Below are 20,026 nucleotides of genomic sequence, written 5' to 3'. Positions count from 1 at the left end.
TTCAAAGGGAGAGGCTCAAGCCCACATCATGCCACAGATGCTACCTGGAGTAAGTGGATGGCCCTGATAACTCAGCGAGCTCGGATGGGGAACTTCGAACACCCTGGCATAGTGGAAGTGATCACCAGCTGGCCAGAGGGTGCTGACTTTGGAATGCCAGCAGAGCAGACAGTGACCCGTGCTGAGGAGGCTCCCCCATATAACGATCTCCCTGACAATGAGAAGGGCTATGCTCTATTTACAGATGGGTCCTGCCGGCTTGTAGGAAGCAAGCGGAGATGGAAGGCAGCTGTCTGGAGCCCAACAAGGCAAGTGGCAGAAGCAAGGGATGGAGAAGGTGAATCCAGTCAGTACGCAGAGGTAAAAGCTGTCCAGCTGGCCCTGGATATAGCAGAACGAGAGAACTGGCCAGTGCTGTACCTCTACACTGACTCCTGGATGGTAGCCAACGCCTTGTGGGGGTGGCTGAAGGAATGGAGGAGGAACGGGCGGCAGAGAAAAGGGAAGCCTGTTTGGGCCGCTGACCTGTGGCAAGACATCGCCGCCCGCCTGGACAGGCTGCCAACCAAGGTACGGCACATCGATGCACACATCCCCAAGAGCAGAGCCACAGAGGAGCACAAGCACAACCACCAAGCAGACCTGGCTGCTAAGATCTCCCAAATAGACTTGGACTGGGAACACAAGGGTGAGCTGTTCTTAGCGCGCTGGGCCCATGACACTTCTGGCCACCAAGGGAGAGATGCCACATACCGGTGGGCTCGGGACAGAGCTGTGGACATCTCTATGGAGGCCATCTCACAGGTCATCCATGAGTGTGACATCTGTGCTGCCATCAAGCAGGCCAAGCGCATGAAGCCTCTGTGGTATGGGGGGAGATGGTCGAAATATAAATATGGAGAGGCCTGGCAGGTAGACTACATCACCCTTCCTCGGTCTCACAGTGGCAAGCAGTACGTACTGACCATGGTGGAGGCAAGTACAGGGTGGCTGGAGACCTATCCAGTTCCTCATGCCACTGCTTGCAACACCATCCTGGGCCTAGAGAGACATATCCTGTGGAGACACGGCACCCCCGGGAGGATTGAATCAGACAATGGAACCCACTTCAGGAACCATCTCATAAGGGACTGGGCAAAGGAACATGGGATTGAGTGGATTTACCACATCCCATACCATGCACCAGCTGCAGGGAAGGTCGAGCGCTACAATGGCTTGCTAAAGACCACCCTAAAAGCCATGGGGGGTGGAACCTTCAGGAACTGGGAAAAGCACCTAGCTCAAGCCACTTGGTTAGTGAACAGCAGAGGATCTGTGAACCGAGCTGGTCCTGCCCAGTCCGACCTGCTGCAAACAGTGGATGGAGATGGAGTTCCTCTGATTGCTGAGAAGAACCTGCTGGGGAAGTCAGTGTGGGTTTTTCCTGCTGCTGGTGGGGGCAAACCAACCCGAGGGGTGGTCTCGGCTGAGGGGCCTGGTCACACGTACTGGGTTATGTTAGAAACTGGGGACATTCAGTGTATCCCACAGCAGAACGTGACTCTGGCTGAGAGAGGATGAACTCAGAGGAGGCAACACTCATCAATGTAATTATGTGAATAGTTATAAGTTGTTCTAAGTTTCTCCATCCTAGTTTAATACCAGCCCAGCATCCAGGACCCAACGTACCCACTGCACACCAACCCAAAGAGCATCATCTCACCTGTACCCGTTCCTGATGTCCCTACAGCAACGGACTGTTCCCTATGTCCACACAGCAACAGACTGTTCCTGACCTTTTCCTTTCCCTTTCAAAGACAGACTGATTCCTGATTCTTCTCCACATGCCTGCCCAGTTCAAGCACCACCTACAGCGACCATCAGCAGAGAGAGAGACTGCCCTGGGAGAGAGCAAGCCGGGATAGCAAGAGACTTGCACCAAGGATTCAAATACCATGTGTAAAAATCACATGGAGGGGCTGTGGCAGGAGAGAGGAAGTGGAACAGAGGGGTGGATTGTGGTGGGTTAACACCTTTTTCTGAAAACAAAAGAAGAAAGCAGGGGGGAGGGCTTGCGGGTACTTTACACTCCCTGAAGGGCGTCTCCCCCCTGGGAAAGCTGAGTCTGTTCCACTCCCCCCTCCCTGCCCAGCAAGGGTATAAAAAGCAGGACCTCATAGCTGTTGGAGCTCCTTTTTGGCTCCTGCCTCTGCTGGATGAGAGCTACTGCAGCTGCTCCCCTGATCCTCAGCCACGTGGCCGGACCTGATCCTTCTCCCTGCTGCCTCTGCGCCTCTTCAGAGACAGACTGGTTTTGTATTATTTTTTTTCCTATTCCCCTCCCATCCATTCTTGTTCCTTGCCCTTGTGAACCTTATTCCCTGTTATTGCTATATATATATATATTTGAAGAAAAAAAAAATACTTGCCTCTCTACTTCCAAGCTGACTCCAGATTGCTGATTAGTGGATTTGCTCCTTACCTTTTTTTTCCCTCCTCTCCCTGTTTGGAGGGAGGAGGTGGGGGGGGAAGTGGGGAAGAGATTCTCAGCCTTTTCCCCATTTGAGCTTTTAACTCTCAGTTAAGGCTCAAACCACTACAAGATGAAATAGACATGAAATTGTGTGGTGGAAAATGAAATAAAAGGAAACTAAATGAAACGAAACAAAATGAAATGAAATTGTGTGGTGGAAAAGGAAACACAATGAAACTAAATGAAACGCAGCGAAAACAAATGAATCAAAACAAAATGAAATGAAATGAAATGAAATGAAATGAAATGAAATGAAATGAAATGAAATTGTGTGGCGGAAAATGAAATGAAATGAAATGAAAGAAATGAAATTGTGTGGTGGAAAATGAAACTAAATGAAACAAAACAAAACAAACTGAAATGAAATGAAATTAAGTTAAATGAAATGAAATTAAATGAAACGAAAGTAAATGAAATTAAATGAAAAGAAATGAAATTCTGTGGTGGAAATCGAAACAAAACGAAACAAAACGAAACTAAACGAAACTAAACTAAATGAAATTAAATGAAATAAAATGAAATTAAATTAAATTAAATTAAATTAAATTAAATATTGTGATGGAAAACGAAATGAAACTAAATGAAATCAAATGAAATTAAATGAAATGAAATAAAATTGTGTGGTGGATACCGAAACGCAAGGAAACTAAATGAAATAAAATTAAATGAAAGGAAATGAAATTAAATGAAATAAAATTAAATCAAATGGTGTGGTGGATAACGAAATGAAATGAAATGAAATGAAATGAAATGAAATGAAATGAAATTAAATGAAATGAAATGAAATGAAATGAAATTGTGAGGTGGGAAATGAAAAGAAATGAAACAAAACAAAACAAAACGACATGAACTGAAATGAAGTTAAATGAAATGAAATGAAGTGAAATGAAATGAAATGAAATGGAATGAAATGAAATGAAATTAAATTAAATTAAATGAGATGAAATGAAGTTGTGCAGTGGAAAATGAAATAAAACGAAATTAAATGAAACGAAATGAAACAAAATTAAATGAAATGAAATGAGATGAAATGCAATGAAATTGTGTGGTCGAATTCAAAACAAAATGAAACGAACCAAAATGAAACTAAATGAAACGAAATGAAATGAAATGAAATGAAATGAAATGAAATAGAAATTAAATGAAATGAAATTGTGTGGTGGAAAATGAAACGAAATGAAATGAAATGAAATGAAATGAAATGAAATGAAATGAAATGAAATGAAATGAAAAGAAATGAAATGAAATGGAATGGAATGAAATGAAATGAAATGAAATGAAATGAAATAAAATGAAAAGAAATGAAATGAAATGAAATGGAATGGAATGAAATGAAATGAAATGAAATGAAATGAAATGAAATGAAATGAAATAAATGAAATTAAATGAAATGAAATTGCGAGGTGGAAAACAAAACGAAAAGAAACAAAACAAAATGAAGCTAAATGAAACTAAATGAAATGAAATTCAATGAAATTTGATGAAATGAAATTAAATTAAGTTCTGTGGTAGAAAATGAAACAAAACCAAACAAAACAAAATGAAATTAAATTAAATGAAAAGAAATGATGAAACATAATAATATGAAATAAAATAAAATGAGATAAAATGAGATGAAATGAGATGACATGACATGAGATGAAATGAAATGAAATGAAATGAAATGAAATGAAATGGAATGGAATGAAATGAAATGAAATGGAATGGAATGAAATGGAATGAAATGGAATGGAATGAAATGGAATGGAATGAAATGAAATGAAATGAAATGAAATGAAATGAAATGAAATGAAATGAAATGAGATGAAGTGAACTGAAATTGTGTGATGGAAAATGAAATGAAATGAAATGAAATGAAATGAAATGAAATGGAATGAAATTAAATTGAATGGAATGGAATGGAATGAAATGAAATGGAATGAAATGAAATGAAATGAAATGAAATGAAATGAAATGAAATGAAATGAAATGAAATGAAAAGAAATTGTGAGGTGGAAAACAAAACGAAAAGAAACAAAACAAAATGAAGCTAAATGAAACTAAATGAAATGAAATTCAATGAAATTTGATGAAATGAAATTAAATTAAGTTCTGTGGTAGAAAATGAAACAAAACAAAACAAAACAAAATGAAATTAAATCAAATGAAAAGAAATGATGAAACATAATAATATGAAATAAAATAAAATGACATAAAATGAGATGCAATGAGATGAGATGAGATGAAATGAGATGAAATGAAATGAAATGAAATGAAATGAAATGAAATGAAATGAAACTAAATGAAATGAAATTAAATTAAATGAGATGAAATGAAGTTGTGCAGTGGAAAACAAAATAAAACGAAATTAAATGAAACGAAATGAAACAAAATTAAATGAAATGAAATGAGATGAACTGCAATGAAATTGTGTAGTCGAAGTCAAAACAAAATGAAATGAAACAAAATGAAACTAAATGAAATGAAATGAAATGAAATGAAATGAAATGAAATGAAATGAAATGAAATGAAGTAGAAATTAAATGAAATGAAATTGTGTGGTGGAAAATGAAATGAAATGAAATGAAATGAAATGAAATGAAATGAAATTAAATGAAATGAAATTAAATGAAATGAAATCATATGAAATGAAATTAAATTGTGTGGTGGAAAACTAAACAAAACTAAACTAATTGAAACGCATCAAAACCAAATGAATCCAAACTAAATGAAACGTAACGAAACGAAACAAAACGAAATGAATGAAATTAAATGTAATTAAATGAAATTAAATTAAATGAAATTAAATTGTGAGGTAGAAAATGAAATGAAATGAAATGACATGAAATGAAATGCAATGCAATGAAATTGTGTGGTGAAAATCAAAACAAAATGATACTAAATGAAACAAAACAAAACGAAACGAAACGAAACGAAATGAAATGAAATGAAATGAAATGAAATGAAATGAAATTAAATGAAATGAAATTAAATGAAATGAAATGAAATTAAATTAAATGAGATGAAATGAAGTTGTGCAGTGGAAAACAAAATAAAACTAAATTAAATGAAACGAAATGAAACAAAATTAAATGAAATGAAATGAGATGAACTGCAATGAAATTGTGTAGTCGAAGTCAAAACAAAATGAAACGAAACAAAATGAAACGAAATGAAATGAAATGAAATGAAATGAAATGAAATGAAATGAAATGAAGTAGAAATTAAATGAAATGAAATTGTGTGGTGGAAAATGAAATGAAATGAAATGAAATGAAATGAAATGAAATGAAATGAAATGAAATGAAATGAAATGAAATCATATGAAATGAAATTAAATTGTGTGGTGGAAAACTAAACAAAACTAAACTAATTGAAACGCATCAAAACCAAATGAATTCAAACTAAATGAAACGTAACGAAACGAAACAAAACGAAATGAAAGAAATTAAATGTAATTAAATGAAATGAAATTAAATGAAATTAAATTGTGAGGTAGAAAATGAAATGAAATGAAATGACATGAAATGAAATGCAATGCAATGAAATTGTGTGGTGAAAATCAAAACAAAATGAAATTAAATGAAACAAAACAAAACGAAACGAAACGAAACGAAATGAAATGAAATGAAATGAAATGAAATGAAATGAAATGAAATGAAATGAAATGAGATGAAGTGAACTGAAATTGCGTGGTGGAAAATGAAATGAAATGAAATGAAATGAAATGAAATGAAATGAAATGGAATGAAATGAAATGAAATGGAATGAAATGAAATGAAATGAAATGAAATGAAATGAAATGAAATGAAATGAAATGAATTGAAATTGCGAGGTGGAAAACAAAACGAAAAGAAACAAAACAAAATGAAGCTAAATGAAACTAAATGAAATGAAATTCAATGAAATTTGATGAAATGAAATTAAATTAAGTTCTGTGGTAGAAAATGAAACAAAACAAAACAAAACAAAATTAAATTAAATTAAATGAAAATAAATGATGAAACATAATAATATGAAATAAAATAAAATGACATAAAATGAGATGAGATGAGATGAGATGAGATGAGATGAAATGAAATGAAATGAAATGAAATGAGATGAAGTGAACTGAAATTGTGTGATGGAAAATGAAATGAAATGAAATGAAATGAAATGAAATGAAATGAAATGAAATGGAATGGAATGAAATGAAATGATATGAAGTGAACTGAAATTATGTGATGGAAAATGAAATGAAATGAAATGATATGAAATGAAATGAAATGGAATGAAATGAAATGAAATGAAATGAAATGAAATGAAATGAAAAGAAATGAAATGAAATTAAAAGAAATTAAATGAAATGAAATGAAATGAAATGAAATGAAATGAAATGAAATGAAATGAAATGAGATGAGATGAAGTGAACTGAAATTGTGTGATGGAAAATGAAATGAAATGAAATGAAATGAAATGAAATGAAATGAAATGGAATGAAATGAAATGGAATGAAATGGAATGAAATGAAATGGAATGGAATGAAATGAAATGAAATGAAATGAAATGAAATGAAATTGTGAGGTGGAAAATGAAACGAAAAGAAACAAAACAAAATGAAGAGAAATGAAACTAAATGAAACAAAACCAAACAAAGCAAAACGAAATGAAACGAAATGAAATGAAATGAAATGAAATGAAATGAAATGAAAAGAAATGAAATGAAATGAAATGAAATGGAATGGAATGGAATGGAATGAAATGAAATGAAATGAAATGAAATGAAATGAAATGAAATGCGATGAAGTGAACTGAAATTGTGTGGTGGAAAATGAAATGAAATGAAATGAAATGAAATGAAATGAAATGAAATGAAATGAAATTTCGAGGTGGAAAACAAAACGAAAAGAAACAAAACAAAATGAAGCTAAATGAAACTAAATGAAATGAAATTCAATGAAATTTGATGAAATGAAATTAAATTAAGTTCTGTGGTAGAAAATGAAACAAAACAAAACAAAACAAAATGAAATTAAATTAAATGAAAAGAAATGATGAAACATAATAATATGAAATAAAATAAAATGAGATAAAATGAGATGAGATGAAATGAAATGAAATGAAATGAAATGAAATGAAATGAAATTGAATGAAATGGAATGGAATGAAATGAGATGAAGTGAACTGAAATTGTGTGATGGAAAATGAAATGAAATGAAATGAAATGAAATGAAATGAAATGAAATGAAATGAAATGAAATGAAATGAAATGAAATGAAGTGAACTGAAATTGTGTGATGGAAAATGAAATGAAATGAAATGAAATGAAATGAAATGAAATGAAATGAAATGAAATGAAATGGAATGGAATGAAATGAAATGAAATGAAATGAAATGGAATGGAATGAAATGAAATGAAATGAAATGAAATGAAATGAAATGAAATGAAATGAAATGAAATGAAATGAAATGAAATGAAATGAAATGAAATTGTGTGGTGGAAAATGAAATGAAATGAAATGAAATGAAATGAAATGAAATGAAATGAAATGAAATGAAATGAAATGGAATGAAAAGAAATGGAATTGAATGAAATGAAATGAAATGGAATGGAATGAAATGAAATGGAATGGAATGAAATGAAATGAAATTAAATGAAATGAAAAGAAATGAAATTAAATGAAAAGAAATGAAATGAAATGAAATGAGATGAAGTGAATTGAAATTGTGTGATGGAAAATGAAATGAAATGAAATGAAATGAAATGAAATGAAATGAAATGAAATGAAATGAAATGAAAAGAAATGAAATGAGATGAAGTGAATTGAAATTGTGTGATGGAAAATGAAATGAAATGAAATGAAATGAAATGAAATGAAATGAAATGAAATGAAATGAAATGAAATTGAATTGAATGAAATGAAATTAAATGGAATGGAATGAAATGAAATGAAATGAAATGAAATGAAATGAAATGAAATGAAATGAAATGAAACGGAATGGAATGGAATGAAATGAAATGGAATGGAATGAAATGAAATGAAATGAAATGAAATGAAATGAAATGAAATGAAATGAAATGAAATGGAATGAAATGAAATGGAATGGAATGAAATGAAATGAAATGAAATGAAATGAAATGAAATGAAATGAAATGAAATGAAATGAAATGGAATGGAATGGAATGAAATGGAATGGAATGGAATGAAATGAAATAAAATGAAATGAAATGGAATGGAATGAAATGAAATGGAATGGAATGAAATGAAATGAAATGAAATGAAAAGAAATGAAATGAAATGAAATGAAATGAAATGGAATGGAATGAAATGAAATGGAATGGAATGAAATGAAATGGAATGGAATGAAATGAAATGAAATGAAATGAAATGAAATGAAATGAAATGAAATGAAATGAAATGGAATGAAATGAAATGAAATGGAATGGAATGAAATGAAATGAAATGAAATGAAATGAAATGAAATGAAATGAAAAGAAATGAAATGAAATGAAATGAAATGAAATGAAATGAGATGAAATGAAATGAAATGAAATGGAATGAAATGAAATGAAATGGAATGGAATGAAATGAAATGAAATGAAATGAAATGAAATGAAATGAAATGAAATGAAAAGAAATGAAATGAAATGAAATGAAATGAAATGAAATGAGATGAAGTGAACTGAAATAGTGTGGTGAAAAATGAAATGAAATGAAATTAAAGTGAATTAAATCATATGAAATGAAATTAAATTGTGTGGTGGAAAACAAAACGAAACTAAACGAATTGAAACGCATAGAAACCAAATGAATCCAAACTAAATGAAACATAACGAAACATAACGAAACTAAATGAAACTAAATGAAATGAAATGAAATGAAATGAAATGAAATGGAATGAAATGAGATGAAGTGAACTGAAATTGTGTGATGGAAAATGAAATGAAATGAAATGAAATGAAATGAAATGAAATGAAATGAAATGAAATGAAATGAAATGAAATGAAATGAAGTGAACTGAAATTGTGTGGTGGAAAATGAAATGAAATGAAATGAAATGAAATGAAATGAAATGAAATGAAATGAAATGAAATGAAATGAAATGAAATGAAATGAAATGAAATGGAATGGAATGAAATGAAATGGAATGGAATGAAATGAAATGAAATGGAATGGAATGAAATGAAATGGAATGGAATGAAATGAAATGGAATGGAATGAAATGAAATGAAATGAAATGAAATGAAATGAAATGAAATGAAATGAAATGAAATGAAATGGAATGGAATGGAATGGAATGAAATGAAATGAAATGAAATGAAATGAAATGAAATGAAATGAAATGAAATGGAATGGAATGGAATGGAATGGAATGGAATGGAATGGAATGGAATGAAATGAAATTAAATGAAATGAAATGGAATGAAATGAAATGGAATGGAATGGAATGAAATGAAATGAAATGAAATGAAATGAAATGAAATGAAATGAAATGAAATGAATGAAATGAAATGAAATTGCGAGGTGGAAAACAAAACTAAATGAAACTAAATGAAACAAAACTAAACGAAACAAAATGAAATACAATGAAATGAAATGAGATGAAATGAGATGAAATGAAATGAAATGAAATGAAATGAAATGAAATGGAATGAAATGAAATGGAATGGAATGAAATGAAATGAAATGAAATGAAATGAAATGGAATGAAATTAAATGGAATGAAATGAAATGAAATGGAATGAAATGAAATGGAATGAAATGAAATGGAATGAAATGAAATGCAATGAAATGAAATGAAATGAAATGAAAATGAAATGAAATGAAATGAAATGAAATGAAATGAAATGAATTGAAATTGCGAGGTGGAAAACAAAACGAAAAGAAACAAAACAAAATGAAGCTAAATGAAACTAAATGAAATGAAATTCAATGAAATTTGATGAAATGAAATTAAATTAAGTTCTGTGGTAGAAATGAAACAAAACAAAACAAAACAAAATTAAATTAAATTAAATGAAAATAAATGATGAAACATAATAATATGAAATAAAATAAAATGACATAAAATGAGATGAGATGAGATGAGATGAGATGAGATGAAATGAAATGAAATGAAATGAAATGAGATGAAGTGAACTGAAATTGTGTGATGGAAAATGAAATGAAATGAAATGAAATGAAAATGAAATGAAATGAAATGAAATGAAATGAAATGGAATGGAATGAAATGAAATGATATGAAGTGAAACTGAAATTATGTGATGGAAAATGAAATGAAATGAAATGATATGAAATGAAATGAAATGGAATGAAATGAAATGAAATGAAATGAAAATGAAATGAAATGAAAAGAAATGAAATGAAATTAAAAGAAATTAAATGAAATGAAATGAAATGAAATGAAATGAAATGAAATGAAATGAAATGAGATGAGATGAAGTGAACTGAAATTGTGTGATGGAAAATGAAATGAAATGAAATGAAATGAAATGAAATGAAATGAAATGGAATGAAATGAAATGGAATGAAATGGAATGAAATGAAATGGAATGGAATGAAATGAAATGAAATGAAATGAAATGAAATGAAATTGTGAGGTGGAAAATGAAACGAAAAGAAACAAAACAAAATGAAGAGAAATGAAACTAAATGAAACAAAACCAAACAAAGCAAACGAAATGAAACGAAAATGAAAAGAAATGAAATGAAAATGAAATGAAATGAAAAGAAATGAAATGAAATGAAATGAAATGGAATGGAATGGAATGGAATGAAATGAAATGAAATGAAATGAAATGAAATGAAATGAAATGCGATGAAGTGAACTGAAATTGTGTGGTGGAAAATGAAATGAAATGAAATGAAATGAAATGAAATGAAATGAAATGAAATGAAATGAAATTTCGAGGTGGAAAACAAAACGAAAAGGAAACAAAACAAAATGAAGCTAAATGAAACTAAATGAAATGAAATTCAATGAAATTTGATGAAATGAAATTAAATTAAGTCTGTGGTAGAAAATGAAACAAAACAAAACAAAAACAAAATGAAAATTAAATTAAATGAAAAGAAATGATGAAACATAATAATATGAAATAAAATAAAATGAGATAAAATGAGATGAGATGAAATGAAATGAAATGAAATGAAATGAAATGAAATTGAATGAAATGGAATGGAATGAAATGAGATGAAGTGAACTGAAATTGTGTGATGGAAAATGAAATGAAATGAAATGAAATGAAATGAAATGAAATGAAATGAAATGAAATGAAATGAAATGAAGTGAACTGAAATTGTGTGATGGAAAATGAAATGAAATGAAATGAAATGAAATGAAATGAAATGAAATGAAATGAAATGAAATGGAATGGAATGAAATGAAATGAAATGAAATGAAATGGAATGGAATGAAATGAAATGAAATGAAATGAAATGAAATGAAATGAATGAAATGAAATGAAATGAAATGAAATGAAATGAAATTGTGTGGTGGAAAATGAAATGAAATGAAATGAAATGAAATGAAATGAAATGAAATGAAATGAAATGAAATGGAATGAAAAGAATGGAATTGAATGAAATGAAATGAAATGGAATGGAATGAAATGAAATGGAATGGAATGAAATGAAATGAAATTAAATGAAATGAAAAGAAATGAAATTAAATGAAAAAGAAATGAAATGAAATGAAATGAGATGAAGTGAATTGAATTGTGTGATGGAAAATGAAATGAAATGAATGAAATGAAATGAAATGAAATGAAATGAAATGAAATGAAATGAAAAGAAATGAAATGAGATGAAGTGAATTGAAATTGTGTGATGGAAAATGAAATGAAATGAAATGAAATGAAATGAAATGAAATGAAATGAAATGAATGAAATTGAATTGAATGAAATGAAATTAAATGGGAATGGAATGAAATGAAATGAAATGAAATGAATGAAATGAAATGAAATGAAATGAAATGAAACGGAATGGAATGGAATGAAATGAAATGGAATGGAATGAAATGAAATGAAATGAAATGAAATGAAATGAAATGAAATGAAATGAAATGGAATGAAATGAAATGGAATGGAATGAAATGAAATGAAATGAAATGAAATGAAATGAAATGAAATGAAATGAAATGGAATGGAATGGAATGAAAAGGAATGAATGGAATGAAATGAAATAAAATGAAATGAAATGGAATGAATGAAATGAAATGGAATGGAATGAAATGAAATGAAATGAAATGAAATGAAATGAAAAGAAATGAAATGAAATGAAATGAAATGAAATGGAATGGAATGAAATGAAATGGAATGAATGAATGAAATGGAATGGAATGAAATGAAATGAAATGAAATGAAATGAAATGAAATGAAATGAAATGAAATGAAATGGAATGAAATGAAATGAAATGGAATGGAATGAAATGAAATGAAATGAAATGAAATGAAATGAAATGAAATGAAAAGAAATGAAATGAAATGAAATGAAATGAAATGAAATGAGATGAAATGAAATGAAATGAAATGGAATGAAATGAAATGAAATGGAATGGAATGAAATGAAATGAAATGAAATGAAATGAAATGAAATGAAATGAAATGAAAAGAAATGAAATGAAATGAAATGAAATGAAATGAAATGAGATGAAGTGAACTGAAATAGTGTGGTGAAAAATGAAATGAAATGAAATTAAAGTGAATTAAATCATATGAAATGAAATTAAATTGTGTGGTGGAAAACAAAACGAAACTAAACGAATTGAAACGCATAGAAACCAAATGAATCCAAACTAAATGAAACATAACGAACATAACGAAAACTAAATGAAACTAAATGAAATGAAATGAAATGAAATGAAATGAAATGAAATGAAATGAAATGAAATGAAATGGAATGAAATGAGATGAAGTGAACTGAAATTGTGTGATGGAAAATGAAATGAAATGAAATGAAATGAAATGAAATGAAATGAAATGAAATGAAATGAAATGAAATGAAATGAAGTGAACTGAAATTGTGTGGTGGAAAATGAAATGAAATGAAATGAAATGAAATGAAATGAAATGAAATGAAATGAAATGAAATGAAATGAAATGAAATGGAATGGAATGAATGAAATGGAATGGAATGAAATGAAATGAAATGGAATGGAATGAAATGAAATGGAATGGAATGAAATGAAATGAAATGGAATGGAATGAAATGAAATGAAATGAAATGAAATGAAATGAAATGAAATGAAATGAATGAAATGAAATGGAATGGAATGGAATGAAATGAAATGAAATGAAATGAAATGAAATGAAATGAAATGAATGGAATGGAATGGAATGGAATGGAATGGAATGGAATGGAATGAAATGAAATTAAATGAAATGAAATGGAATGAAATGAAATGGAATGGAATGGAATGAAATGAATGAAATGAAATGAAATGAAATGAAATGAAATTGAAATGAAATGAATGAAATGAAATGAAATTGCGAGGTGGAAAACAAAACTAATGAAACTAAATGAAACAAAACTAAATGAAACAAAATGAAATACAATGAAATGAAATGAGATGAAATGAGATGAAATGAAATGAAATGAAATGAAATGAAATGAAATGAAATGGAATGAAATGAAATGGAATGGAATGAAATGGAAATGAAATGAAATGAAATGAAATGAAATGAAATGAAATGAAATGAAATGAAATGAAATGAAGTGAACTGAAATTGTGTGGGCTGAAAATGAAATGAAATGAAATGAATGAAATGAAATGAAATGAAATGAAATGAAATGAAATGAAATGAAATGAAATGAAATGAAATGGAATGGAATGAAATGAAATGGAATGGAATGAAATGAAATGAAATGGAATGGAATGAAATGAAATATGAAGAAATGAAATGAAATGAAATGAAATGAAATGAAATGAAATGAAATGAAATGAAATGAAATGGAATGGAATGAAATGAAATGGAATGGAATGAAATGAAATGAAATGAAATGAAATGAAATGAAATGAAATGGAATGGAATGGAATGGAATGGAATGGAATGGAATGGAATGAAATGAAATTAAATGAAATGAAATGGAATGAAATGAAATGGAATGGAATGGAATGAAATGAAATGAAATGAAATGAAATGAATGAAATGAAATGAAATGAAATGAAATGAATGAAATGAAATGAAATTGCGAGGTGGAAAACAAAACTAAATGAAACTAAATGAAACAAAACTAAACGAAACAAAATGAAATACAATGAAATGAAATGAGATGAAATGAGGATGAAATGAAATGAAATGAAATGAAATGAAATGAAATGGAATGAAATGAAATGGAATGGAATGAAATGAAATGAAATGAAATGAAATGAAATGGAATGAAATTAAATGGAATGAAATGAAATGAAATGGAATGGAATGGAATGAAATGAAATGAAATGAAATGAAATGAAATGAAATGAATGAAATGAAATGAAATTGCGAGGTGGAAAACAAAACGAAAAGAAACAAACAAAATGAAGCTAAATGAAACTAAATGAAATGAAATTCAATGAAATTTGATGAAATGAAATTAAATTAAGTTCTGTGGTAGAAAATGAAACAAAACCAAACAAAACAAAATGAAATTAAATTAAATGAAAAGAAATGATGAAACATAATAATATGAAATAAAATAAAATGACAAAAAATGAGATGAGATGAGATGAGATGAAATGAAATGAAATGAAATGAAATGAAATGAAATGAGATGAAGTGAACTGAAATTGTGTGGTGGAAAATGAAATGAAATGAAATGAAATGAAATGAAATGAAATGAAATGAAATGAAATGAAATGAAATGAAATGGAATGAAATGAAATGAAATGAAATGAAATGAAATGAAGTGAACTGAAATTGTGTGGCGGAAAATGAAATGCAATGCAATGAAATGCAATGAAATGCAATGAAATGAAATGGAATGAAATGAAATGAAATGAATGGAATGAAATGAAATTGAAATGAAATGAAATGAAATGAAATGAAATGAAATGAAATGAGATGAAGTGAACTGAAATTGTGTGATGGAAAATGAAATTGAAATGAAATGAAATGAAATGAATGAAATGAAATGAAATGAAATGAAATGGAATGGGAATGAAATGAAATGAAATGAAATGAAATGAAATGAAATGAAATGAAATGAAATGAAATGAAATGAAATGAGATGAAATGAGATGAAGTGAACTGAAATTGTGTGGTGGAAAATGAAATGAAATGAAATTAAAGGTTAGGAAGGAGGTTGACTTGCTGGAACGAGTCCTGAGAAGGGCAACGAAGTTAGTGAGGGGCTTGGAACACAGCCCTGTGAGGAGAGGCTGAGGGAGCTGGGGTTGCTTAGCCTGGAGAGGAGGAGGCTCAGGGGTGACCTTCTTGCTCCTCTCCAGAGTGCCTGAAGGGGGGTTGTAAAGAGGCAAGAGGTTGGTCTCTTCTCCCAGGCAGCCAGCAGCAGAAGAAGAGGGACACAGTCTCAGGCTGCGCCAGGGGAAGTTGAGGCTGGAGGTCAGGAGGAAGTTTTCCACGGAGAAAGTGATTGCCCATTGGAATGGACTGCCCCGGGGCGGGGCGGGGAGGCCGGACGGCGGCGGCAGCAAGCGCCGGCGGGGGGAGCAGGCTAGGGAGGAGGAGGGCGAACGGCACGCGGTAGGGCTGGGGGGTTTTTGGGGTGGGGGCGTTGGGGGGATTAGCGGCGGGTGGGCAGCCGAGCCAAGCGGCAAGCCGGGGGCGCGGGCGAGGGCGGCTTTAGGGCCGGAGGAGCGGTGCGCAACCTCCCCACTGCAGGCTCCAAGGTGGGAGAGCAGCAAGTTTTTGGAGCCGGGGGCCGACGGACGGGAGGGGCAGCGGCGAGAGGCTAGCTGCGGCACACGGCACCCCTAATAGCGCCGGCCTCCGTCGCAGGGGCTAAGAGCAGGCGGGCAGGCCAGGAGGGAAGAGGCAGCCCGCGTCGCGATCCGGAGTGGCGGAAGCGCAGCCTCCCCCCTGCAGGGGCCAATGTGGGAAGGGGAAGCCGCGGCGGCTTTGGCGGGGGGGTGCCCAGCTGCTAGCGGCTTCGGGGGGCAGGGAGCGGCAGGGGGGGGCAGCGGCAAGAGATAACGGCGGGAGGGGGGGGCCGGGGTAGGGGCGAGAGGCAACGGCGGGCTGGGGGGGCTCCTCGCAAACCGGTAACGGGGGCCGGGGGTGTGGGGGGGCCGGGGGGTGGCAGCAGCGGCAAGAGGCAAGGGCGGGAGGGGGGATTCCGGGGGACGAAGCGGTTGGGGACGGAAAGCGTGGCCCTCGGGAAACGGGGCAGGGGTCGGGTAAAGAGAGCAGCCCCGGGAAAAAGGGGAGCGAAAGGGTACCCAGGGCTATATGCCCGGACAGCCCTCTGGGGTTCCAATTAGCGGAGTGGGAAGAGAATCCGAATCCGTGGGATAAAGATCAGGGACCAGTGCTAGATTATTGGAGGGAGAAATGGGCTAGAGAGAAGAGCAGAGCAGACAATTTGTTGTTGCCCCCATAGGGGTCCTCGGAAGGATGGATCTGTCAGGCTCTCAACCTTCTGTTAAGAATGAGGAGCCTTTTCATCAGGAGGAGAGGGAATATGCCGCTGGCTGGCAAGGCAGCGTCTGGTCAGCAGCGGCAGGAACGGATTTGAAGGTGGATAAAGAGCAAGAGGAAGAGGAAGAGGAAGAGGCAGAACCTGAAAAGTGGGAACCACTGCATCAGTTACCCCCACCTTATAACCCTGCAGTCCCTGCAGCCCCCCTCCTCCCTGCTGCCCCCCTCCTCCCTACAGCCCCCCTCCTCCCTACAGCCCCCCTCCTCCCTCCATCCCCCTTCCTCCCTCCAGACCCCCTCCTCCCTCCAGACCCCCTCCTCCCTACAGCCCTCCTCCTCCCTACAGCCCCTTTCCTCCCTACAGCCCCACTTCTCCCTGCAGCCCCTTTCTTCCCTACAGCCCCCCTTCTCCCTGCAGCCCCCCTCCTCCCTACAGACCACCTCCTCCCTACAGCCCCCCTCCTCCCTGCAGCCCCCCTCCTCGCTGCAGCCCCCCTCCTTCGGAGGTGGAAGAGATGGCCACTGCCAAAGAGGACGAGACCATCCCGGATCCATTCCCAGAGCTTTCCGAGATGCCGGCCAGTCCGCCAAGGGTAACGTTTCTCTACAGTATTGTCATCAAAACCCAGACAATACTTCCTCACTTGGCTGTAACCCTGAAATGTCTTCTCGCTCTTAGGCTGTTAGGCCACGGACACCCAGCAGGGAGGAGAGGCCGAGAGTAGCAATCGTTAGCCCTGCACACCAACCCAAAAGGTTAGTTCTGTTAAGGTTGTGGTTGATTGAAACAAAAGCAAGGCTATTCCCTTTCGGATGATCAATCGATTCTTTTCTCAGGAGGAGAGCTGGCGCTGCCCATCGCACCAGGCTGCATCCGGATCTGGTAGTGGTTGGTCGAAGGCGGCTTACAGTGCTAGTTTATTCGCTGCTCGGTGTCTCCATCTGCGCTGTTCTCCTTGTTTTGGTTACTGCCCTTCTGTGTCATCTCAAGAATTGTTGTCAGTAAGTTGTTTCCACAGTTCCTGTTCAGCACAAGTTATGGTTCATTGTTGACACGTTCTCCTACTGGAAAGGACAGTAGAGCGAGCAGTTCTTTGTTGGACGGTCTGCTTCAAACGAAACTAAACGAAACTAAACGAAACTAAACGAAACGAAATGAAATGAAATGAAATGAAATGAAATGAAATGAAATGAAATGAAATGAAATGAAAAGAAATTAAATGAAATTGTGTGGTGGAAATCGAAACAAAACGAGAAGAAACTAAACGAAACAAAACAAAATGAGATGAAATGAAATTAAATTAAATTGTGTGGCTGAAAACGAAACTAAATGAAACTAAACGAAACAAAACGAAACTGCAGCCCCCCTACCCCCTACAGCCCCCCTCCTCCCTACAGCCCCCCCTCCTCCCTTCAGACCCCCTCCTCCCTACAGCCCCCCTCCTCCCTACAGCCCCCCGTCCTCCCTACAGCCCCCCATTCTCCCTACAGACCCCCTCCTCCCTGCAGCCCCCCTCCTCCCTACAGCCCCCCATTCTCCCTACAGCCCCCCTCCTCCCTACAGCCCCCCGTCCTCCCTACAGCCCCCCATTCTCCCTACAGCCCCTTTCCTCCCTACGGCCCCCCTTCTCCCTGCAGCCCCCCTACCCCCTACAGCCCCCCTCCCTACAGCCCTCCTCCTCCCTACAGCCCCCCATTCTCTCTACAGCCACCATTCTCCCTGCAGCGCCCCTCCTCCCTGCAGCCCTCCTACCCCCTCCAGCACCCCTACCCCCTCCAGCCCCCCTCCTCCCTGCAGCCCCCCTCCTCCCTAGAGACCCCCTCCTCCCTAGAGCCCTCCTCCTCCCTACAGCCCCCCATTCTCCCTACAGCCCCCCTCCTCCCTACAGCTCCTTTCCTCCCTAGAGCCCCCCTTCTAGCTGCAGCCCTTCTCCTCCCTACAGCCGCCCTCCTCGCTGGAGACCCCCTCCTCCCTACAGCCCCCCATGCTCCCTACAGCCCCCCTCCTCCCTACAGCCCCCCATTCTCCCTACAGCCCCCCGTCCTCCCTCCAGCCCCCCGTCCTTCATAACCCAACCTTTCATGAGAGACGCTAGAAGAAAACAACACTTAATAAAAGTAGGTTTCGTGCCGACTGCCTCTCTTCATTTATGCCGCGGCCGTGGGGGGGGGGGGGGGGGGGCCGGGCGGGCGATACCAGGCGGCCCTCGTCCAGGGGACCACGTCTACCTTGCGGTTCCAGCCGCGGCCCGGACCGGCTCGAAGCCCGACGGCCCCGGCACCTGCCAGAGCCGCTCGCCGCCTCGGGCTCCCGGCACCCTACAGATCACAGTATCACAGTATCACAGTATCACTTAGGTTGGAAAGGACCTCGAGGATCATCGAGTCCAACCTATCAACACAGACCCCATGACTAGACCATGGCACCAAGTGCCATGTCCAATCTCCCCTTGAACGCCTCCAGGGTCGATGACTCAACCACCTCCCTGGGCAACCCGTTCCAATGCCGAATGACTCGCTCGGTGAAGAACTTCCTCCTCACCTCGAGTCTGAACCTCCCCTGGTGCAGCTTGAGACTGTGTCCCCTTGTTCTGGTGCTGGTTGCCTGGGAGAAGAGGCCAACCCCCTCCTGGCTACAGCTACCCTTCAGGTAGTTGGAGAGGGCAATGAGGTCACCCCTGAGCCTCCTCCAGGCTAAATAATCCCAGCTCCCTCAGCCTCTCCTCATAGGGCTTGTGTTCAAGGCCTCTCACCAGCCTTGTTGCCCTTCTCTGGACACGCTCAAGTGTTTCGATGTCCTTCTTAAACTGAGGAGCCCAGAACTGGACACAGGACTCAAGGTGCGGCCTAACCAAAGCAGAGTACAGGGGCACTATGACCTCCCTGCTCCTGCTGGCCACACTATTCCTAATGCAGGCCAGGATGCTATTGGCCCTCCTGGCCACCTGGGCACACTGCTGGCTCATATTCAGGTGGC

General features: G+C 35.8%; 1 protein-coding gene across 2 annotated transcripts; it reads left to right on the top strand.

Moving 5' to 3' along the window:
* The first annotated feature begins 16,854 nt into the window (after nt 1-16,854).
* On the top strand, nt 16,855-19,174 carry LOC137460866 (protein PIP82-like). 2 transcript variants are annotated; one of them, XM_068170923.1, is made up of 4 exons: nt 16,855-17,198; nt 17,504-17,642; nt 17,729-17,805; nt 17,887-19,174. In XM_068170923.1, the coding sequence occupies exons 1-4, from the start codon at nt 17,026-17,028 to the stop codon at nt 18,053-18,055; spliced, it is 558 nt and encodes a 185-aa protein (XP_068027024.1). In that variant the 5' UTR covers nt 16,855-17,025; the 3' UTR covers nt 18,056-19,174. The 2 variants fall into 2 exon arrangements, with proteins under 2 accessions (XP_068027024.1, XP_068027026.1); XM_068170925.1 differs by having other exon boundaries at nt 16,856-17,198; nt 17,522-17,642.
* Nucleotides 19,175-20,026: the final 852 nt, after the last annotated feature.

This window comes from Melanerpes formicivorus, unplaced genomic scaffold, assembly GCF_026170545.1.
Source record: "Melanerpes formicivorus ecotype bairdi unplaced genomic scaffold, bMelFor1.0.p_v2 SCAF_836, whole genome shotgun sequence".
In the NCBI taxonomy this organism is placed as follows: Eukaryota; Metazoa; Chordata; class Aves; order Piciformes; family Picidae; genus Melanerpes; species Melanerpes formicivorus.
Note: the sequence above shows the minus strand (reverse complement) of the source record. Positions and strands in the feature narration are given on the sequence as shown.

Excerpts from the sequence above, each read along its gene's own strand:
- LOC137460866 (XM_068170923.1), top strand. The coding sequence starts at position 17,026 with ATGGATCTGTCAGGCTCTCAACCTTCTGTTAAGAATGAGGAGCCTTTT. Across the intron at positions 17,643-17,728 it reads TGCCGGCCAGTCCGCCAAGG|GCTGTTAGGCCACGGACACC; the intron begins GTAACGTTTCTC and ends TCTCGCTCTTAG. Across the intron at positions 17,806-17,886 it reads CCTGCACACCAACCCAAAAG|GAGGAGAGCTGGCGCTGCCC; the intron begins GTTAGTTCTGTT and ends TTCTTTTCTCAG.